This window comes from Erpetoichthys calabaricus, chromosome 2, assembly GCF_900747795.2.
Source record: "Erpetoichthys calabaricus chromosome 2, fErpCal1.3, whole genome shotgun sequence".
Classification (NCBI taxonomy): Eukaryota; Metazoa; Chordata; class Cladistia; order Polypteriformes; family Polypteridae; genus Erpetoichthys; species Erpetoichthys calabaricus.
The window spans coordinates 347,661,199-347,685,703 of record NC_041395.2 but is presented as its reverse complement, the minus strand read 5'-3'; the positions used below and the strand labels follow the sequence as shown (position 1 = coordinate 347,685,703).

The 24,505-nt window shown below is 44.2% G+C and overlaps 1 protein-coding gene across 4 annotated transcripts in view; it reads left to right on the top strand.

The window, feature by feature from the left end:
* abcc8 (ATP-binding cassette, sub-family C (CFTR/MRP), member 8) overlaps window positions 1-20,767 on the top strand; it is a 380,635-nt gene extending 359,868 nt beyond the window's left edge. For all 4 annotated transcript variants that reach the window (XM_051923356.1, XM_051923355.1, XM_028796118.2 and 1 more), the window contains 4 exons: window positions 7,235-7,338; window positions 11,500-11,633; window positions 12,185-12,247; window positions 20,525-20,767. In XM_051923356.1, coding sequence (XP_051779316.1) covers window positions 7,235-7,338; window positions 11,500-11,633; window positions 12,185-12,247; window positions 20,525-20,662 — 439 coding nt within the window. In that variant the 3' untranslated portion in view covers window positions 20,663-20,767. The remainder of the gene's footprint in view (window positions 1-7,234; window positions 7,339-11,499; window positions 11,634-12,184; window positions 12,248-20,524) is intronic.
* The last annotated feature ends 3,738 nt before the right edge of the window (window positions 20,768-24,505 follow it).

Here is a 24,505-nt window from a genome sequence, read left to right as displayed (position 1 = left end):
ATGAGACTTTGAGCTTTTAATTTGACATCTAGATGTGTTAATGAAGATAGAAGATAGCTCTTTTTGCAGAAGACCACCCAATTTGTTAGGTGAGCAAAGGTATAAGACTATGTGACTGTCAGGTTATTCTTGTTCCCCAGGTGTTTCCTGCTAGATAATAATAATAATAATAATAATAATAATAATCCATCCATCCATTTTCCAACCCGCTGAATCTGAACACAGGGTCATAGGGGTCTGCTGGAGCCAATCCCAGCCAACCCAGCGCAGGACACACACAAACACACCCACACACCAAGCACACACTAGGGCCAATTTAGAATCGCCAATCCACCTAACCTGCATGTCTTTGGACTGTGGGAGGAAACCGGAGTGCCCGGAGGAAACCCACGCAGACACGGGGAGAACATGCAAACTCCACGCAGGGAGGACCCGGAAAGCGAACCCAGGTCCCCAGGTCTCCCAACTGTGAGGCAGCAGCGCTACCCACTGTGCCACCGTGCCGCCAATAATAATAATAATAATACATTTTATTTATAGGGCACTTTACATTTGTAGTAAATCTCAAAGTGCTACATAAAAAGTTTAAACAAAGGCAAAGCGAGATAAAAACAGAGATAAAACAACAATAGCACTGGTCAACAAGCATTTTGCTACTGGGATTCTTTCATCTGTACTTTAACAAATTTCACTTGCTGACTCCAAATCTGAAAACTGTCTTCGTCCCGCATGTCCCATTTTAGAGTTATGATGTTCCAAGTCTTGGACGACTAGGGTGACTGGACAGTAAAGGCGATGCGTTTCAGCATTTAAGAAATAAGTTTGGTCTCCAGAAAAGTGAAGCCAAAATGAAGGAAGGTGTTTTTGTTGGCCCTGAAATCTGTGAACTGATGCTTGACGAGGAGTTCAAAAGGAAACGGAAGCCCACCCTCATTCGTGAAGGTTGTCCAGAATTTTCTTAACAGTCACAGAGCAGAGGATAATGCTGAGCTTGTGGAGAATACGCTGAAAGTATATCAGCTTACGGGAGCCCGAATGTCACTGAAGACCCATTTTTGACATTCTCATCTCGACTTTTTCCACCAAATCTAAGCGATGTCATAGATGAGCATGGGGAAAGATTTCATCAAGATATAAAGATGATGGAAAACTGATATTGGGAAAAATTCACTCCAAGTATGATGGGTGACTACTGTTGGTTCTTGCAAAAAGAGACGGATGTGCAGTACAAGCGCAAAAACGAGTGCATCCAACATTTTTGGGCATGCTGACCTCACTTTTATATTGAGATAAATTGACATAAATATACTTTAATGTGTCTCGGGTGTCGTCTTCTGGTTTGTTTTCAGAATAAACACATCAAAACAATTTTGGCGGGACAGAGTCCAAACTCCAGATATCGTGTTGATATATTATATTGATATTCAAAAGTGTCAAAACGTCAAAGATGTGTGTCTCAAAAACCTGATGTGCTAGCTTAATTCCGATTTCATATATGACATCAGTGTAAAAAACTTCATAAAGAGATGCTCTGAAGTTCCCAGAAGCAAACAAAAATTTTTTTTTGTACACCAGTGATTAGTAGCATTCTTTTTAATATGCTTTCCTAAATAGAAAAGTCTTTAGCTGAGCAGCCCACAACCTGCTGTGTTCTCAAGCTCTCTGGTAGGACATTCCAGAGCCGTGGAGCAGCGACTGTAAAGGCTCGGTCTCCCATTGTATGAAGTTTGGTTACGGGGGGCAAAGGCGGTGGGTATTTGCAAAATGGAGGTTTCTTGTAATGACTTGTAATATAAGGAGTTCCATAAGGTGTTGTGGAGCATTCCATGGATACACTGGTGAGTAAGCAGACAGAGTTTGTCTTCAATACAGAGGTGAATAAGGAGCCAATGAAGTGACCGAAGGATTGGTGAAATGTGTTCATATTTCCGCACCCTCATCAACAACAACAACATTTATTTCTATAGCACATTTTCATACAAAAAAGTAGCTCAAAGTGCTTTACATAATGAAGAAAATACAAATAAAAGACAAAGTAAGAAATTAAAATAAGACAACATTAATTAACATAGAATAAAGAGTAAGGTCTGATGGCCAGGGAGGACAGAAAAAATGAAAAAAAACTCCAGACGGCTGGAGAAAAAAATAAAATCTGCAGGGGTTCCAAGCCACGAGACCACCCAGTCCCTTCTGGGTATTCTACCTCACATAAATGAAACAGTCCTCTTTGTATTTAGGGTTCTCACGGAAGGACTTGATGATGATCAGGATCCTTGCAGCACTATTTTGGATTTGTCAGAGCTTTTGAAGGACCTTTCTGGGGATCCCAATGAGGAGTGCATTACAATAGTCCAGCCTGGAGGAGACAAAGGCATGAAGCAGCTTTAAATGGACAGTTTAAACAGTAAATAGCTCTGAACATGAACTCTTGGTTTTAGCCTTAGGACTCACCTGTGAAGATTCTGATTGTTATTAAAAAGGATAAACCAACATGAAGATCAGAGTGCTGTCAATGGGAGAAAATCAGTCCGAGGCATTGCACAAACATCAGGCACAGCCAACAGAACAATCTGCAAAAGTAAGAAACCAGTGGTGTACTGAGCAACAGCAATCACCCAAGTTGGCCAAGGAAACCAACAACAGCTGAGGACAGAAACACTGTGAAGAAAAACCAAAAAACAGCAGTCAGGGACATCACCAAGAACCTCCTCAAGGCAGAGGCAAAGGTATCACAATACACAGAATGAAGAAGACTTTGAGAGCAGATATATAGAGGCCATACCACTAGATACAAACCACTCCTCAGTAAATCAGAAAGACAAACTGGAATTTGCAAAACAGATACAGAGATAAGCAGCAAACATTCTGGAACAAAGTTTTATGGGTTGATGAGACCAAGATTAATCTCCACCAAAGTGATTGAAAGGCCAAAGAGCTGCTCGTGATCCAAAACATAGAGGCTCCTCTGTCAAGCACAGAGACGTTTGTGTCATAGCTTGGGCTTGCATGGCTGCTTCTGGAACAGGCTCACTTGTCTTTATTGATGACTAGGGGGCTTCGCTCGCCAACGTCCATGTTTGGTTTTCCGGATACACACTTTTAAGATTTTTTTTCTTTGAATTGCTGCTATTTCATTAGTTTCACTTTTATTTCAAACAATATTTCTAATCTTGCGAGTCCCAATATGCTGAATCTTTTTAATGAGGTCAGGATAGGTTTCTCTGTTTGGAATTTCAGCACAGACAAAATGATCGACATCATCAGCAGTTAATAATTTTTTTTTACAAAGTAAAATAGTAAGTAGAGTTCTGCGTTGGACTCCTGTCTGTAAAGTCCTGCTATTTTCCTCTCACAGTTCCAAAAGTACATGGGGTTACCAAAGTGATACCCCAGCTTTTCTCTAGGTTTTTGTACAAGGGCTAGACAGAACGTTTTTGACTCCTGGGGTAAATGTAGCTTTTTAAATAAGCAGACAGATAAATATACAGTATATACATTCACAAAGCAACCAATAAATGCATGCGTGGTAAACTCCGTTTTTGAAATTCTCAAGATTCTTTATTTGTCACATGAATAGTTACACAGGACAACACACAGTGAAATGCATCCTGATCCGCTTATCAAAAACTGTGCAAAGTTAGAAGAATATCAGATTAACAAAAAGTCATAGATTGGAAGGTAACAGTATAGTAGAACATAATAAATAAGTACAATTATGTGAATAAAGTAGAATTAAGTGTTAAGGTGCAATAGTGTAGTAATTATTGTGCAAAACCCAAGTTAGACTGGTGCAGAGTTAAATGAGGCAGTTTCTTTGTTTGCGTTACTGCGATCTTTACTTTCTTTTTTTATATTTTCTAATTTTCCTACTTTCATATCCTTTAACTTTCTCCACATGTGTATAGTGCCGTTTTTTTGGGTTTTTTTTTTTGAGCCTTTCTAATTTCCCTGGTTTCATAATCTCTAACCTGCTCTGCATGTGTTTAGCGCCAACATTTGTAAACGTCTTTATGAAGTTCTACTTTTTTTTACTCGTTGTCTTTTAATTCTGAGCCGGATTGGACCTGCTTTTTCTTCAATTCCACTTGTTCCAGGCTGATAATTACTTTCCTTATTTTCTGAATTTGCACCTCGATTATTCTTTTTTGCTCTTTTTTTTGTCCAACGCATTTGAGTCTCTTTTCTCCGCACTGCTCTCTTCTTCGTTTAGATGTTGACATTCAATTTATAATGTACTGTCCTTATACGCAGGCTTATAATGCGGGCTCTGCATCGGTCTGTCGTGGTGAAAAAGGAGCTGAGCCGCAAGGCGAAGCTCTCAATTTACCAGTCGACCTATGTTCCTACCCTCACCTATGGTCATGAGCTATGGGTAGTGACCAAAAGAACGAGATCGCGAATACAAGCGGCTGAAATGAGTTTTCTCTGCAGGGTGTCTGGGCTCTCCCTTAAAGATAGGGTGAGAAGCTCAGAGTAGAGTCGCTGCTCCTTCGCATCAAGAGGAGTCAGATGAGGTGGCTCGGGCATCTGATCAGGATGCCTCCTGGACGCCTCCCTGGTGAGGTGTTCCGGGCATGTCCAACCGGGAGGAGGCCCTGGGGAAGACCCAGGACACGCTGGAGGGACTATGTCTCTCGACTGGCCTGGGAACACCTTGGGATTCCCCCGGAAGAGCTAGAAGAAGTGGCCGGGAAGAGGGAAGTCTGGGCATCTCTGCTCAAGCTGCTGCCCCCACGACCCAACCTCAAATAAGCTGAAGAGGATGGATGGATGGATGTCCTTATACGCTTTACATGCACTGAGAGCCCTGGATCTGTGTGTGCTCTAATCCTTCACAAGTCTGAATGTTTTGCTGCCTATTGTCCTATTTGATAGATTGTAAGTAGGGCATGTCTGTGGTCTCGCGGGTCTTTAAAATGTCTTACGAGATTATCACGTATCGTAGCCTTGCATTTGCTTTCCATTCCAGGATTTTCTTTTATATACAGAGAGATGTACAGTGCATCCAGAAAGTATTCCCAGCGCTTCATCACTATTTCCACATTTTGTTATGTTACAGCCTTATTCCAAAATGGATTAAATTCATTTTTTTCCTCAGAATTCTACACACAACACCCCATAATGACAACATGAAAAAAGTTTACTTGAGGTTTTTGCAAATTTATTAAAAATAAGAAAACTGAGAGATCCCACGTACATAAGTATTCACAGCCTTTGCTCAATACTTTGTCGATGCCCCTTTGGCAGCAATTTCAGCCTCAAGCCTTGTTGAATATGATGCCACAAGCTTGGCACACCTATCCTTGGCCAGTTTCGCCCATTCCTCTTTGCAGCTCCTCTCAAGCTCCATCAGGTTGGATGGGAAGCGTCGGTGCACAGCCATTTTAAGATCTCTCCAGAGATGTTCTATCGGATTCAAGTCTGGGCTCTGGCTGGGCCACTCAAGGACATTCACAGAGTTGTCCTGAAGCCACTCCTTTGATATCTTGGCTGTGTGCTTAGGGTCGTTGTCCTGCTGAAAGATGAACCGTCGCCCCAGTCTGAGGTCAAGAGCGCTCTGGAGCAGGTTTTCATCCAGGATGTCTCTGTACATTGCTGCAGTCATCTTTCCCTTTATCCTGACTAGTCTCCCAGTTCCTGCCGCTGAAAAACATCCCCACAGCATGATGCTGACACCACCATGCTTCACTGTAGGGATGGTGCCAGGTTTCCTCCAAACGTGACGCCTGGCATTCACACCAAAGAGTTCAATCTTTGTCTCATCAGACCAGAGAATTTTCTTTCTCATGGTCTGAGAGTCCTTCAGGTACCTTTTGGCAAACTCCAGGCGGGCTGCCATGTGCCTTTTACTAAGGAGTGGCTTCCATCTGGCCACTCTACCATACAGGCCTGATTGGTGGACTGCTGCAGAGATGGTTGTCCTTCTGGAAGGTTCTCCTCTCTCCACAGAGGACCTCTGGAGCTCTGACAGAGTGACCATCGGGTTCTTGGTCACCTCCCTGACTAAGGCCCTTCTCCCCTGATCGCTCAGTTTAGATGGCCGGCCAGCTCTAGGAAGAGTCCTGGTGGTTTCGAACTTCTTCCACTTCCGGATGATGGAGGCCACTGTGCTCATTGGGACCTTCAAAGCAGCAGAAATTTTTCTGTAACCTTCCCCAGATATGTGCCTTAAGACAATCCTGTCTCGGAGGTCTACAGACAATTCCTTTGACTTCATGCTTGGTTTGTGCTCTGACATGAACTGTCAACTGTGGGACCTTCTATAGACAGGTGTGTGCCTTTCCAAATCATGTCCAATAACTGAATTTACCACAGGTGGACTCCAATGAAGCTGCAGAAACATCTCAAGGATGATCAGGGGAAACAGGAGGCACCTGAGCTCAATTTTGAGCTTCATGGCAAAGGCTGTGAATACTTATGGACATGTGCTTTCTCAATTTTTTTATTTTTAATAAATTTGCAAAAACCTCAAGTAAACTTTATTCACGTTGTGATTATGGGGTGTTGTGTGTAGAATTCTGAGGAAAAAAATGAATTTAATCAATTTTGGAATATGGCTGTAACATAAGAAAATGTGGAAAAAGTGATGCGCTGTCAATAATTTCCAGATGCACTGTATCTCATGAAGGTAGCAGCAGAATAAATTCAGACATCTACAGAAACATTCTGTAGGAACAGGAGGAACTTAATCGTGCAGCAAGGCATTGATCGAGGGAAAAGGTTATAAACTGTCCCAGTGCACCATCAGACCTGAACCCTACTGAGCATGAAGAGCAGACTGAAGGGAAAAAAACGTAACTAACAACAACTGAAGGAGACTGTGCAGCCTGGAAAAGCAGAACAAAGAAGAAATCAACCATATGGTGATGTTGATGAGTCACCAGCTTGATGCAGTTATTGCAAGCAAGAGATATACAACCAAATATTAAGTTTGATTTACTTGAATGTGCTTTAAGACTTTCTGTTACGATACTTTTGCTTGCCTAGAGAACTGAGTTGTCTTCTACAAAAGATGGTAACCTGTGTAACACATCTAGATAACAATACCAGGAAATTAAAGATGAAATTCTCATCTCATCTTTTGATCATAAATCCAAACATCTTAAGTGTGTAGCAAAAACAAATGAATTGGCTTTGCCATTTTTGGAGGGTACTGCATGTCCAACTGGGGCCTCTTTTGCGAGTCGTTAGCGATCCATAATGTCATCACTGTCTTCCAATCGCCGCTGTTCAGGTTTAACTTGGACCCGGAACGGAAATGCACTGACAGCATGCTGTGGGAAGCGCTGGAGATCGCACAGCTCAAGCCGGTGGTCAAAGCTTTGCCAGGAGGCCTGGGTAAGTGAGAGTAATGAATGTGTGCCACCTTCTCTGTCTGCCAGCCTGTCGCATGTGTGGTGCTTTTTAGGGTCAGGACTAGAATGGCAGAAAGAGCAGCTCCTCAAATGAAGCATATCAGGGCCCAGCCAGTGTCAGCAGTGCGGCTCACGTGATTTTGAGCATCGGATAAGTAAGAGGTGATGCCAGGAGAGTTTATTAATAGGCTAGTGACACGCGTCACGCTGCATGAACACCAGATCACATAGCAACCAAGTGCAGCAATCCTCTCTTTAGCACTCATCATACAGGCTCACTGGGTAAATCTGTTTAAAGGGCCAGTCGGCTGAGTGAAAAGCAACCAGAGTAGTAAAGTGGAAGATCAGAACTCCTCACAGTAACTCAAACCGACACAACCGAGATTTCAAATCTTTCTTCCTTCACTCAGATAAGATTTATTCTTACTATTGCTATTCTTTATTTGAGAGACGCCATGAACTAAATTTGTCTGATGTTAGTGTCCAGAATCTACTGGAGGAAAGTAACCAATTACTTTTACTTTTGTTACTGTACTTGAGTAGATTTTGTAGGGAATTTTACTCTAAATTTTAAAGTATATTTTCAATGGAAATACTTTCACTGTTTACAACATACATTTATTAGGAATGATGCTACTCCGTTACATTTTTAAAGTGGATCATTACAACGCACATTTGATTACTTATGTTTAAAATGTAAATTTGAGAAGGACAATTAAAGTAAGTTGAAGGTCATGTTAACAGAGAGTGTTTTAGTAAAAGATGCGATGGCCATGCAGGTCTCTCCAGCTCTCTGATTACATACGTCTCAGTATATCGCTGTATAACAGCCCAATGTATTGGAGAAACGGCCAACAACTGAGAGGGCACCATTAAAGTCTTCGCCGCATGTGGAGAAATCTGAATGATGGGGGACACGTCGGAAGCTCTCTGTATAGTTGCAATAGCGACAGCACTCTTTATAAAGTAGAGACTGGACATCCCGGGCCAAACCAGCAGAACCATTCAGTCTCAAGGACATCAAATAAAGCAGCTTTATTATGCTTGAGGATGTGTCCTCCCAAAAAACTGTGGAGCGATATGTCTACTGTAAGAGAGCAGACACACCATGATAAAGATGGGACATGACTCTCGAGACTGCGTATAACTGAAGTTGAATAACCCCCCAAAAAAACACACAACAATTGTGGAAACGTCTTTCCAGACGTGGGTTACCAGTTGAACTGCCTCAAGATGACAAATCTAACAGTCTTAAGCCCTTCCTGCAGTAAGGAACGGGTCCAGGAGGACAGACACACGAATGACACAAGAATGAATGATAAAAATTAGCTGTTGGTATTTGAAAGATTCCACAGTAAAATTCTGATCACCAAACAGAGGCAGAATTATAATAACAGAAGCAAAACGGCCCACCAGCATTATGAAAAAGGAGGGTCAAAAACTGTGAAGTTCCTCAGCAACTCACCAGTCAGTGAGTCCTTCATGAGAGACATTAAGAGTGGTATGAAGCTGGCACCACACATTGATACAGTTTTATAATTGTGTCTCAGTTATTAGCAATGGTTAGTTAATACACAATTCAAAAATAACAAAAGTGAGTTCATCGTGTTTTAACACCTAAAATAGTTGCACAGTTAAAGATGCAAATGTGTTTAAAAAGATAAATGTATATACAGTCATATGAAAATGTTTGTGAACCCTCTCAGCCTGCATAATAATTGAGTCTCCTTTCAACAATAAAGATAACAGTGGTCTGTCTTTCATTTCCTAGGAGTACTGCGGTGTTTTCCAAACAAAGATTTTTAGTGACGCAGTATTTAGTTGTATGAAATTAAATCAAATGTGAAAAACTGGCTGTGCACAAATGTGGGTCCCCTTGTCATTGTGCTGATTTGAATGCCTGTCACTGCTCAATGCTGATTGGTTGATGAGCTCGTTAAGCCTTCATAGACAGGTGTGTCCAATCATGAGATATAAAGGTATTTAAGGTGGTCCATTGCAAGTTGTGGTTCCTTCCCTTTGACTCTCCTCTGAAGAGTGACAGCATGGGATCCTCAAAGCAACTCTCCAAAGATCTGAAAACAAAGATTGTTGAGTCTCCTGGTTTAGGGGAAGGCTACAAAAAGCCATCTCAGAGGTCTAAACTGTCAGTTTCTGTAACTGTAAGGAATGGAATCAGGAAATGGAAGGCCACAGGCACAGTTGCTGTTAAACCCAGCAGGTCTGGCAGGCCAAGAAAAATACAGGAGCGGCATATGAACAGGATTGTGAGAATGGTGACAGATAACCACAGATCACCTCCAAAGACCTGCAGGAACATCTGGCTGCAGATGGTGTATCTGGACATCGTTCTACAATTCAAACATCTGTATGGCAGGGTGATGAGAAAGAAGCCCTTTCTGCACTCATGCCACAAACGGAGTCGCTTGTTGTATGCCAATGCTCATTTAGACAAGCCAGATTCATTTTGGAACAAAGTGCTTTGGACTGATGAGACAAAAATGGAGTTATTTGGTCAGAACAAAAAGCGCTTTACATGGTGGAAGAAGAACACCGCAGTCCAAGACAAACACCTGCTACCTGCTGTCAAATTTGGTGGAGGTTCCATCATGCTGTGTGGCTGTGTGGCTAGTTCAGGGACTGGGGCCCTTGTTAAAGTCGAGGGTCACATGAATTCAACCCAATATCAACAAATTCTTCAGGATAATGTTCAAGTATCAGTCACAAAGTTGAAGTTATGCAGGGGTCGGATATTCCAACAAGACAATGACCCAAAACACAGTTGGAAATCTACAAAGGCATTCATGCAGAGGGAGAAGTACAATGTTCTGGAATGGCCGTCACAGTCCACTGACTTGAATATCATTGCAAATCTATGGGATGATTTGAAGCAGGCTGTCCATCAAATTGAACTGAACTGGAGAGATTTGGTATGAAGAATGGTGAACAAGACCTCCATCCAGAATCAGACACTCATCAAAGGCTGTAGGAGGACAGTGTCTAGAGCATCATTTCTCAACCTTTAAGTATTTGCGACCCGAGTTTTCATAAGAGTTTTAATCGTGACCCCGTAAAGTTTTTTTGCAAGGAGCCCACTAATACCAATTTGTTCTTTTTTAATTAATGATATATTATAGATGCATATTTTATTATACCTACTTAACTTTTATTGACATTTATCTAACTCTATATTTATTTTTCTAGTATCAGAATGTAGTTTAAGTTAATTTATTTTGATCTCAATAGATGTATTTTTCATATTTTTGATTCTTATTTTCTTTTTTTCACATCTTTGTGCCCCCCTTTTTGTTACTTTGCACCCCCCTAGCGGGTCCTGCCCCATAGGTTGAGAACCACTGGTCTAGAGGCTGTTAGATTTGCAAAAGGAGGCCCAACGAAGTACTGATGTCATATCTCTGCCCACATCTATGCACCTGTCTAATTTTGTGATGATGCATATTTCATATTTTCTGTTAATCCAATAAACTTAATGTCACTGCTGAAATCCTACTGTGTCCATCAGCCATGTCAGATATTAAAAGGAAGTTGCTACTTTGAAAGCTCAGCCAATGAGAAACAAAAATCCAAAGAATTAGAGGGGGTCCCAAACTTTTTCATATGACTGTATATTTAAATTCTGAGCAGTGTTTTAGCCAATTTTATTAAATTTTTTCAAAGTGCAAAAATGCTTTCTGGGTAATTTTTATATTACCATAGACTCACCATGATTCTGTACTAAAACACTGAGTGTTTTCTGTAAAAATGTATGATCCACCTCATTTAATTTATCTCATATTCTATTAAAAATGCAGTCTACCACTGAAGACGTCTCTATATTTTGATGAAGGGGTCTATAAACTGTTTATCGTAGTTAAATTTAATGGCTGCTCAGCTGACATAGCAGTCTCAAATTGAAAGTGTTTATTCTAGTGATAGTGATGATGAATGTGAATTGTTCACTGCATTTGTTTTACTGATTTACACGTCGTGACCTGTATATTCACCACTGTAGCCAAGTCTTTTTACAACTGAATTTCTGTCCAGTTGCACAATCCATGCTATGACCTGGGCACACTTGTTTTTGTTGTGTGTGTCCAGCCATCTGCCCTGATTTGAAAACACGCTTCCTCCTTCTTTTGTGCAGATGCCATGGTCACGGAAGGAGGGGAGAACTTCAGTCTGGGGCAGCGGCAGCTCTTCTGCTTGGCACGAGCGTTTGTTCGCAAGAGTAGCGTCCTCATCATGGACGAAGCCACAGCGTCTATAGACATGGCCACGGTGAGTGTGTGTGCGCTATGGCATCTTACAGTGGATAGACCCAGAATGGTGCCCCCTAGTTTTGTTCCCCACTCACTAACCAACTCTAAATGAGTGACTCCATCTGCAGAAATGTGGAAGCATTTGTGATTTGTAAGTTTCTCAAGATAAAAGCTTCTGATGACCGTGGTACACATCTCGTCAATAAGAGCCACATGTGGAGCTGAAGAACACACATCATTCACTGACTTACGCAGTAGTCTATTCAGATTGAATGTTTCCATGCCTTCAGTTTGCACCCAGCAGTCCCAGTAGGAGGACTACAAGTGGACCCTTAACAGCTTTCATTGGGGTCCTCCTGCATGTTTTGGAACTTAGCCTACCAGAGTAAAGAGACACTGAAGTACATGACAAGCATCCCTCTGCCTTACCACTGCCTAACCATCCAGCCTGCTGCACGTGAGGCTGGGTGCCCAAGTGGCCAGTGGCCCTGATGGCACTTTTCACCATGTTTGTTTGGTCAAATGTCATTCACACATAACCTTATGCTTTCTTTTTTTTCCTTCCGCTAGGAAAGCATTTTGCAGAAAGTAGTCATGACCGCCTTCACAGACCGGACAGTCGTCACTATCGCAGTGAGTAGAGTTCTTTCCTGTATGACACCCACCTGGTGCCCTTTTTTGGTATTTCACAGTTTTTTTGGAATGGCTCTCCTCAACTAATTGACTGGGAAGATGTCAGGTTCTACCTCCAATTTGCTCTCCTGGTAGCTCCAGTGCCGTAACATTGATAACCTCCTTGGTGGCACTTCTGACAAACAACCTCAGCTGCTCCCAGAGATGTTCTGACCTTTTCTATCTTTATAACGGATTCATAAACTGCACCTGCACTTTTCTAGAGGATCATTTTGAACTGAAGTCGAATTGATAAGTTCCTTGAGAGCCATAAAATGTCCTGACCACACACACCAGTATCCTCTGGCGTTGCTCATTAGTCTTTCATGAAGGACTCCTTTTACCCTCGCTTCCTTTTCAAATCTCCCAGTTTCCAAGTGGGTTAATTGACGCCTTCCGGCAGAGTTGCACTTTCTTGCAGCATTCTTCTTGAATTGAAACTCGCTGACCGTAAAGCCGGAGAAATTTCTGCTTACGACATGTGCCTTGTAGTTCAGGATGCAAAGCGAGTGTCAAAACAGCGGCTGCTCAGGGGACACCTGATCTCCTGTCGAAAAAAGGAGGCTTTCCTGAATTATTAAGTGGGGAAAATTCATTGTAAAGAAGGGTCAAACAAGTTGAGCCACACTTGACGTCAGTCTGTAAGTCTGTCAGCCCCAGCTCTTCTTTTTATAGAGGATGAGACAAGCCAGGGAGCTTCAGTTCAACTGTGCAGTGAGGTAACTTCTACAAACTGTAAAATAGCAAGAATTTATCCATCCATCCATAATCCAACCCGCTATATCCTAACTACAGGGTCACAGGGGTCTGCTGGAGCCAATCCCAGCCAACACAGGGCACAAGGCAGGAAACAAACCCCGGGCAGGGAGCCAGTCCACCACAGGGCACACACTAGGGACAGTTTAGGATTGCCAGTCCACCTAACCTGCATGTCTTTGGACTGTGGGAGGAAACCCATGCAGACATGGGGAGAACATGCAAACTCCACACAGGGAGGACCCGGGAAGTGAACCCAGGTCTCCTAACTGCGAGGCAGCAGCGCTACCCACTGCGCCACCGTGCCGCCCAACAAGAATTTATCTCCAAGTTACTGATAATCACAGAATTTTAAATTCAGTGCTTGTACTTAAAAAATGCGTTTCATCACCAGTGCCCTCGGTGTCTGAGTGTCCATTTCATTGACATGACTGGCGTATAATACTTTTGTTCCTGTGCACCAAATTCATATCCCTATAATCACCCCATGCGCTCTTTTTTTTTTTTTATTCCCAATGGCCAGATGTTGCCCCCGAAGGGCATCTGGGCATGAGTGTCTCAAGGCCCTTGCCAGTCATTTCAAACAGTTGTCAAAACCTTTTGTTTTTACCAATGACTTTGAATTCTTTGTGTTTACTCCAGACAAAAAGTCCAAATCCTCACTTCCTCCATAGCATCCTTCAAACCATAAAAGTCACACTGTTTATGTTACACAGTGAAATTGGGCCAGTTGCTACAAACAACTACAACAGAGGACATATATAGTACTGACACCCTGGCCTCACCCTCGACTTTAACAGCTGCATCTTGCAGAATGGCAGCCTGCCACTGAATGGAGCAGAGTGAAGGAGTCAGTTGAGTTACCAGTCAGGATTGTGCCATCAAAATAAAACTGAGACAAGTAATAATTCTTTGCATTTATATAGCGCTTTTCTCACTACTCAAAGCGCTTAGCAATTGCAGGTTAAAGGCCCAACAGAGCAGAGTCCCTATTGGCATTTATGGGATTCGAACCGGCAACCTTCTGACTGCCAGTGCAGACCCATAGCCATCACTCCACTAATGAAAGGCTGCTTGTCTCACAAGTAGAGGCCAGTGGGCTCAGGGCACAGAAGCTGAAGTTACAGTTAGGTCCATAAATATTTGGACAGAGACAACTTTTTTCTCATTTTGGTTCTGTACATCACCACAATGAATTTGAAATGAAACAACTCCGATGCAGTTGAAGTGCAGACTTTCAGCTTTCATTCAGTGGGGTGAACAAAACGATTGCATAAAAATGTGAGGCAACTAAAGCATTTTTTGAACACAATCCCTTCATTTCAGGGGCTCAAAAGTAATTGGACAATTGACTCAAAGGCTATTTCATGGGCAGGTGTGGTCAAGTCCGTCGTTATGTCCTTATCAATGAAGCAGATAAAAGGCCTGGAGTTGATTTGAGGTGTGGTGCTTGCATGTGGAAGATTTTGCTGTGAACAGACAAAGGAGCTCTCCATGCAGGTGAAAGAAGCCATCCTTAAACTGCGAAAACAGAAAAAACCCATCGGATAAATTGCTCCAATATTACGAGTGGCAAAATCTACAGTTTGGTCCATCCTGAGAAAGAAAGCAAGCACTGGTGAACTGAGCAACGCAAAAAGACCTGGACGTCCACGGAAGACAACAGTGGTGGATGATCGCAGAATCATTTCCATGGTGAAGAGAAACCCCTTCACAACAGCCAACCAAGTGAACAACACTCTCCAGGGGGTAGGCGGGCGTATCGATATCCAAGTCTACCATAATAATAATTCATTACATTTATATAGCGCTTTTCTCAGTACTCAAAGCGCTATCCACACAGGGAGTAACCGGGAAGCAAACCCACAATCTTCTACTGTCTCCTTACTGCAAAGCAGCAGCACTACCACCGCACCACCTGTGAGGACCATAAAGAGAAGACTGCATGAAAGTAAATCCAGAGGGTGCACTGCAAGGTGCAAGCCACTCATAAGCCTCAAGAATAGAAAGGCGAGATTGGACTTTGCTAAAGAACATCTAAAAAAGCCAGCACAGTTCTGGACAAACATTCTTTGGACAGATGAAACCAAGATCAACCTCTACCAGAATGATGGCAAGAAAAAAGTATGGAGAAGGCGTGGAACAGCTCATTATCCAAAGTGTACCACATCATCTGTAAAACACGGTGGAGGGAGGCAGTGTGATGGCTGCCAGTGGCACTGGGACACTCGTGTTTATTGATGATGTGACACAGGACAGAATTCTGAGGTGTTCAGAGACATACTGTCTGCTCAAATCCAGCTAAATACAGCAGTCAAAGTGATTCATGATACAGATGGACAATGACCCAAAACATACAGCCAAAGCAACCCAGGAGTTTATTAAAGCAAAGAAGTGGAAAATTCTTGAATGGCCAAGCCAGTCACCTGATCTTAACCCAACTGAGCAGGCATTTCACTTGTTGAAGACTAAACTTCAGACAGAAAGGCCCACAAACAAACAGCAACTGAAAGTAAAGGCCTGGCGGAGCATTAAAAAGGAGGAAACCCAGCATCTGGTGATGTCCAGGAGTTCAGGACTTCAGGCTGTCATTGCCAGCAAAGGGTTTTCAACCAAGTATTAGAAATGAACATTTGATTTCCAGTTATTTAATTTGTCCAATTACTTTTGAGCCCCTGAAATGAACGGATTGTGTTATAAAATTGCTTTAGTTGCCTCACATTTTTATGTAATCGTTTTGTTCACCCCACTGAATTAAAGCTGAAAGTCTGCACTTCAACTGCATCGGAGTTGCTTCATTTCAAATTCATTGTGGTCATGTACAGAACCAAAATTAGAAAAAAGTCATCTCTGTCCAAATATTTATGGACCTAACTGTATTTGATGATTTGAACGGCTGCCCTACTGTTTTACAGACTCCAATCTGGGCTGTTCCTGTCTTGTGCCCGATGCTTGCTGGGATCAACTCCAGCTGCCACGCCACCCTGCTTTGGATAAGCGAGTTTGACAATGAAGGAGTTCTGATCCAATAATCAACACCTGCAAAACTGGAAGTCCCGCCTTCAGGGGTGTGGCTGTCAATGAAAAGTGTACAGCCTTGATGACAGGAGGCGGGGTTTTATTCGGTAAGGCAGGGGGCCCTCAGTTACTGTCCTGAAGGTCCGCAGCGGCTGCAGGATTTCATTCTAAATTCTGTTTTGTAATTCAAAGCCAGGCCTCTCAGATAATGAATCTCGGTATTTCAATGTTATGGCTTATTAGTGCCTTCAGTCTTCCAAGTCAAATCTTTATTACATTGTAAATTTTTTACTTTGTGAGAACCTTATTCAGATGTTTGTGATCCAGAACAGATTGGTACCTCTTGGTCCTTCCCTTCTCTCTCACTAATTTCAGAACCTTTCATTAACACAGATACTTCATGATCCATACACACAGGTTTAAACAGAAGCACGTTTAGCTGGCTTTATATTGTACTTACCGCATGAAGCCTGCACTCTGACTGCAACACAAAGTGTGCGCACGGTGAGCCATCAAAACACATTTATTATACCTGTGGTGGCCCATTCGATCAGCACATCTCCAGTCCTTGGTCAAAGTCACATAGCTAACAATGTCACAGACTCTGGTGATGGAAGAAGTGTTTTGTGTGGCTCTTTATGACTTTAAGAGGATGAAAAGCAAAAGATGGAGTGTCAGACCCATTAAGGAGAAGGCGAGTATCATGTGCTTGTGAGTTAGGGGGACCTACATGAAGAGCTGAGTCTCGTGTTTTGATGACCTGCTGCATCATATTCAGCCCTTTCTTCATCTTTCTGGAAACCCATGTAACCTGCCTCTCCTTGAAATGTACAGTTTTGGATACACAACATCACCTCCACATTGCCGTGTAGTTTTACATTTTTTTAATTTCATCTCTTGGTAAAACACCATAGCGGCAAGTAAACACAAAGACACAAAATGGCAGTGCCCATAATAAACAATGAAAATGTCCAAGAAAATCAATGTTAGTGAATACAAATTATACATGAAAAGAAATGTCACCAAAGTGTTGTCCATAATGAAAGATCCCAAATGAGAACCAAATTAACTGAAGATACAAGAAAAAATGAAGAATGAATCCAAATCCTAACTCAGCCGCTGCACAGATGGGTTTCTGTTTGTTTTTAGGCCAGAAATACAGACAGCAAAATACATAAATCTAGCGATTGTATGAAGAGGTAGTGCACATTCTCCAACCCGCCATATCCTAACTACAGGGTCACGGGGGTCTGCTGGAGCCAATCCCAGCCAGCACAGGGCGCAAGGCAGGAAACAAACCCCGGGAAGGGTGCCAGCCCACCGCAGAGCACACACACCAAGCACACACACGGGACAATTTAGAATCACCAATCCACCTAACCTGCATGTCTTTGTACTGTGGGAGGAAACCCATGCAGACACGGGGAGAACATGCAAACTCCACGCAGGGAGGACCTGGGAAGCGAACCTGCAATATTATATTATATTATACTAGTCGTGCCCCACCCAGCTCTGTACTCCTGACGTCACTCTTCCCCGTCCCCTCAGCCCACAGCCTCTGTCTCAGATTAGTGTGAATATATCACTCCTGCAAGCGAACTGTGATTCTTAGCACGACGGGAGAAGTCGCAAAATCAACCGGAGTGTTCAAGCAAACAATAGAAAAAAAACCCAATCTAAGTCCGTTAAGAAGTTCTCTCATTCGCCAGCTAAGCGGAGGTAAGGGACACCCTGAGGCTGGCACAAGAGTGAGGAGGGCCCCACCCCTCGGCCCACTGCGTGTCTCTCAGATTCGTGCAAATAAATCGCAGCTGCAAGCGAACTCTGATACATAGCATGATGAGAGAAGTTGCAAAATCAACTGGAATGTTCAACCAAATCATAGAAAAGAGCCCCATCTAAATCTGCTAAGTAGTTCTCTCATGAAAAGTGGACAGACAGACAGACGTTGGATTTTATATATATATATATATATAGAGAGAGAGAGATTATATTATATTTTATCCACGTATCCATCCATTATCCAACCTGCTATATCCTAACTACAGGGTCACGGGGGTCTGCTGGAGCCAATCCCAGCCAACACAGGGCACAAGGCAGGAAACAAACCCCAGGCAGGCCGCCAGCCCACCGCAGATTATATTTTATTATATTATATTATTCATCCATCTTCATAACCCTCCTAGTCGTGGGGCAGCTGAAGCCAATTTCAGCAATCATAAGGCACAAGTAACAACCCCTGGAAAGGACACCAGTCATACATTATAGTATACTCGCTGAAATAGCCAGCATTGCCTGAGAGGAAAATGAAGTGTTTTATTTTAATTGTTTAAGAAAAATATCATTTTAAAAAACACAACTTTAAAAATAAATTAACAAACAATGAAGACTCACTAATGTGCTTGTCTTGTGGTCTTGTATTTATGTTATCATCCAGATGACGTTCGGAACTGGCCAACTCTATTTAATTTCAATTTCAACGGTGGCGCGGTGGCACTCAAACATAAAGAATGCTGCCAATCACCTCCAGTTCGCCCTCTGGTGGTCATTCCGAGTGTCAACTGGATGATAACATGCATACAAGACCACAAGATCCCCCCCCCAACCTTACCCAGAAGGGGGTGGGTTAGGGTTGATTTCACCGTACAGTATTTTTAGTCGGCCAATGAGAAACGTGTACCAAGTTTCTTGAAAATCACTCCAGCCATTCAGAAGTGATGATGGCACATACATACATACACACACGCACACACTGACTTTTATATAGAGAGATTATTATACTAGTGAAACCATATGCATTTGTCCATCTGTATTGTTTTTCCATTCTGTATCCCGCACTTGACATTCATCAGATGGTGCTGCTCTTTCTTCTTTCTACTATGGTGCTCTTCAGCACATCATTGGCACCTGCAGTTTGCTTGACGCTCAGCAGATGTCGCTGGTCGTTTTTTTTTTTTTCTTTCTGCCATGTCACTTCATATATGGAGCACAGGTCAGGTTGCCGTGGTTTTTGAGTTTCCAGAATGTGTCAGGTTATAAGCTTTTGCTCAAGAGCAACACTAAGGTTCTAGCCCCAGTAGTTACACACAGACCTCCAGTCGCATGCATTTCTATGTCATTGTCAGTCTTACATTCTGCTTCCCGCACTTGCTAGACACTCAACAGATGTTGCTCCTATTCTGTCTTTCCACCATGTCACTTGGTTGTGCTCTCACTTTGCTGTTATAAACACCAGTACAGGACACTTTGCTGAGGTTGCTGCTGCTTAAAAAGATAGTTCTTTGAATTTATATAGCGCTTTTCTCACTACTCAAAGTGCTCAGCAATTGCAGGTTAAGGGCCCAACAGAGCAGAGTCCCTATTGGCATTTTGCGGGATTCGAACCGGCAACCTTCCAATTGCCAGTGCAGATCCCTAGCCTCAGAGCCACCACTCCGTCCTAAAATTCAGCCTGTCCCTGGGTGGTTCTGGAAGGTTCTAGTCCCAGTAGTTTGCGTGGCAGACGGACAGACCTTAGGATTTTATTATATTTGATGATTATATTATTGCACTCTTTTTTTTAAATTTTGTTTCACTACTCAAATGAAAACATTCAATAAACTCTCATTCAAATATGCATTGAAATTAAATGAATGAACTTCCGTACCTGTAGGTCAGTGCGGTCCTCAGCCAGGCTCCTGTAATCACTTGGACTTGTGTCTGGGCACAGTTTGATTGAATTAACATATCAGAAATGGAGGAACTGTGAAAACCTCTGGAGTGCATATCTGAGCCCAAACCTCCAATGGGGTGACATCACTGTTGTCTCCTTCATTATGAGGACAGTGGTGGGCTCACACTTTGGTGGTACTTGGCTGACAGCTGCTGCCTCACACATCCATCATCTTTGTATCTCGACCCAGTCACCACCTGTGTGGAAGATTCATGATCTCCTCATGTCTGTTTGGGTGTTCTTCCTTCATGCCAAGCACATGTAAAATATATAATTGGGTCAATGTGGATGGTTCCTACCCCGGTTTTGCTGAACTGGTCTGGTGGCTTTGAGATTTTCATGTTCTGTATGTCACTTTTAGTGGTTGCCACATTCTTTGTTCTTGACCATCAAAAGCTACCAGGAGAGGACAGGGGGAAAGCCAAAGAATGAAATGCTATCATGGACATGTGAACGTCGAAAGTGTAGGCCATACACATCACAATATGAGACGAGCATCCTAGAAGCCCCCCCTGTTCTGCCTGTTGACCCTGCCATCATCTGCTCCATGTCATAGCTGCCTGTGCGGCCCACTTATTTATCAGGTGCGGAGTCCTGGCCACATGCCATTCACCAGGGTCACACGTCCGCTCGTCTTTATTTAGAAACAGCTGCGACAGTGAGGCGGGCAGCCAAGTCCTCAAGGTGGGCACATGCAGCCGTCCTCTCTGTCCACTCACTCACTGACCGTCTCTCTCCTCTTCGATTTGCAGCACCGCGTCCACACAATCCTCAACGCCGACCTGATCATCGTCATGAGGAGAGGAGTCATCGTGGAATCCGACAGACCTGAGGTGCTGCTGGACAACGAGGACAGCGTCTTCGCCTCTTTTGTACAAGCAGACAAATAGCCGTCCGCGCCGCTCCCAAGTGCAATTGTGTTTTTCATTTTATATTTGTGTACAATATTGTAAATAAAATGCAAATTGTTTATTAATAAAAGAATTGGACAAAGACGGTCTCGTCTCAGGCCTCCAATGGCCAAGTGCCTCAGTGCTTGACTTCATAGTGGTCACCATGTGGACCACCAGCGGTCACTTCCTAATCGACAAAAATGGGGCGGGGACATTTAGTGGGCGGGGCTGCTGGGAGTCAGCCTGTTTTAGAGGGAGGGGCTGAGAAGACTGGCGTGTCCAGGTGAGGGAGGGAGGGGCAAGTGGGTGGAGAGCCAGGGCAGAGGTCACTCTGAGGGTGATTTATGTATTGGGTACAATGGGATAACTGGTTGGACAGATTATTCATTTATCATCGTCTGCCATGTCCTTCTGCTGTTTCAAATCCCAGCCTCCCCCTAATTTCTCTTCTTCTTCTTGCAGTTGAGGGCAGTGGTCCGGTGACAGATATGATGGTACCCATGAGCCCCTGAAGGATGCTATGGCCAACCAAGTGGAGGGCAGAAAGGTTAACTGCTCTGGATGTTCACCACAGGAGACTGGACGTCTTCAAATGAGGTGATTTTTATATAGCGCCATGACACCATGCAGCAAACGCCAACATCCAGTTCTGAATCTGCATAGTCCAGGGGTCCCAGAGCCCACCTCAAGGGCATCTCTTGTCCCTGCCTCTCTTGTTGGTGCCCTCACTGCCACACACTGGGCCGAGGGCTAATAAATTAAACTCCGACAACTTTAGGCAATGGGAGTGTGACAGAGAGTGAGACCTTTCCTGGGATTGAACTTGGATCCCTGGTGACATGAGGCAGCAGTGTCAATGTGACACCCCACAACAGCTGCTTGGACGTGTCACAGGTGCCTGGCATCCCAAGTGTCCCTTGAAATGGTAGGAGCTGCAGTACGAGATTCAAAACTCCAGCAGCCTGTAGGGGTCGATGGGCACAAAGACACTCAAGTGAAGGGTGGCAAAGGCGGCCATCGTGATGCTCACCTCCTGTGTCACGTGACCTCCTTGTGGTGGAGTCCCCCAGGGTGAAGTCGAGTTCTTCTTTTCCCAGATGTGCCCCCCCCCACTTGCACAAAGTGATTCACGTCTACTCAGAAGTGGGGCAGCAGAATGGAGGAAGGAGTCTGACGTCTGCCACCGTCCATTTTTACTTTATAGCGCCGCACACACCGAGCACCATTATGAGAAATTTTCAGCAGACGTTCCTCACCGCCATCGCCTGAGTGGAGCTGAGGAGCCCACGGGTGACCGATGAGCCTCACGTGTCCCAGTCGTCAGGCTTTGGCATCTCAGTCTGCAGATAAAATGTGACAAACCGTAAATACAAAAAAACAAAAACTTCACCTGTCCGTGTGTCTCTCCATCTTCATGGGCCAGCTGACCACAAGTAACGTGTCAGGGCAGCGACACGACGACGGTACACAGCAATGCGTGTGTGCGCCCTCTTTGTCACCAAATAACGTGTCCTCCTGGTGGTCATGTCGCGACTCCAACGAGCCCCCAGAGCTGGGCGGCAGTAGCAGCAGCACTAACCACTGAGCCACCAGCACCGTTCAGTCATTTCACTCGAACTGTCACTCCTGTGTTTGCTGGGCGTGGCCTCGTCACATGACTGCCCTGACCAATGGACACTCTGCACTCGGTGAAGTGCGCTATACAGAAATGAACAGAATTCAATGAACTGAATCCATCGGCTCTCCTCCCGCCTGTCCACAGCGAGGTCCCCGGGTGCCAAGGTCACTCGTGGAAGTCCAGAGCATTCAGGACACCCCGGTGTGAAGACGCCTCATGGGTCACGTGACCTGGGTTTGGATTTTTTTCCTTGGCTGTGTTGTCGCCATTTCTCCCAGTCGTGAAAGATGACGACAATCTACAAAGAACACAGAATTGTTTGGGAATGACAAGGTGACGTCATCGAGATATTTCACAATGTTAGCCAAGTTCATCAGCAGCAAACATGAAACTGCAGGAAGCGAAGAACAAACATCTTGAGGACGAGAAACGTAACAAACGAGAAAAGAGATTGAGACGTTCTTGAGGTACGACGGTCATGGAGGACGTTCAGCTCTCGTTTAGTAAAGAATACAAAAACGGGCACATCGGCGAAACGTGGACAGGCAGCAGTGGGGACAGAAAACGACGTTCAGGTCCAAGTTAACATCACCAAAGACTTGAAGACACCCGAAACTGATCAAGTGGACACTCCTCTAATAATCGGGGACCACCACAGGGGGGGGGCAACTGTCTAACATAAGTGACAAAGTGACACTGCATGACCACGCCAGGAATGTTAAGGCGCACTTCAATTCTGACGTGCAAAGCTCATCACTGAATGACAATTTGAGTTTCAGTCGTCATCCCGACAAACGAGCAGAAATGAACTCGCCAGATGAGTGAAGAGGACGGCGATAAATGACACGAAACGTGGACCTCCGAGCCTACAGAGGACCTCAGACGTGGCCAAAGCCACCAGGACAAGTGGCTCATAAACTTTTTTTTTCTTGCGGCCCCCATTTTGTATCCTCATGATCCCTAATCACCGATTGATCGTCATCTCACTCCCTCTTTGTAGAATCGCCATCTGTTTATGCCTGGGGGAGGAGGGTGGGTGTCCTGGGTGGTTTGTTTCACCCGTGCAGGCAGCGACCCATCACCCAATTGTAATTCACCCAATTATGGGCATCACGTGACCCCTAGTTTAAGAAACACTGCAGCAGGTTACTGCCGAGAGTCCAAGACAATGTGCCCCCCAAGTGGCCCTAGGCAGGTCACTTCATCCTGTAGTGGGCACAAGAAAACTGGGAGACAATCAGACAGTGCCACCTGGTGGCCACCACTGGGACAGGCGCGAGATAAAACTGTAAGGCCACAGGGTCAGCCACCACCACAGACTTGAAGAGCTGTTGGAGACCAAATGTACAGCATAAGCCTCAGGAAAGGCGCTATATACACACACGTTGTAAGAAGCACAAAAATAGGCACCTTATGGGCAGGGTGGGTGCTCATTTTGAGACTCTGACTCCATGCAGGCCAAGCAGAGAGACATCAGGCAACTGCCCAGCAATGGGGATGATGTTGGAAAGGCACTATATAAGACTGCAGAGCTAGAAATACACTTATCTGTCTTAGAGCGCCTTTCATATCTGTCTCTCAGTCTTCTGTATCGTATATATAAGTGTATTTCTAGCTCTGCAGTCTTATATAGTGCCTTTCCAACATCATAAGACACTCTACAGAAGACTGAGATGGACAGGCTACAGAACAGGTAAAATGTGAAAGGCACTATATAATAAAGAGACGGCCAGCGTGGTGTAGCAGTTAAAACTCTGAGGCTGTGGGTTCAAATGCCACCGATTGCATCTCACCAACCAAACAACAAGTAAATGGGGGGGCAGGTTAGGCAAAGCATCAGACAGGATGACAGAAAGTTGTCACCCAGAGCGGTGAAGTGACGCGCCTTGAATGGACTGAGCCGCGACTGACAATCGGCCAATCAGAGAAGCAGCAAGTGAGGAGCCCACCTGAGAGCTTCACAGACCCCTGGATTAATATGGAGCAACGGGCACCGTGGATAGCCATCCCTTAAAGTGTTCATCCATCGTGGGTGGGGAGAGTGAAGCGCCGCTGCCCCACAGCTCAAGTCCCGGGTTCAAATCGCGCTCTCGCTCCCCCCAACACCGAGGTTTCCTTGTGGCCCCGGACCTGGTTAAACTGGTTAGAAGATGGCTGCCCACCCGGCCGTCCGCCCTTTTAAACTCGGAGGCGCGTCCGTTGGTTTTCTTCTCGCGCGTCTG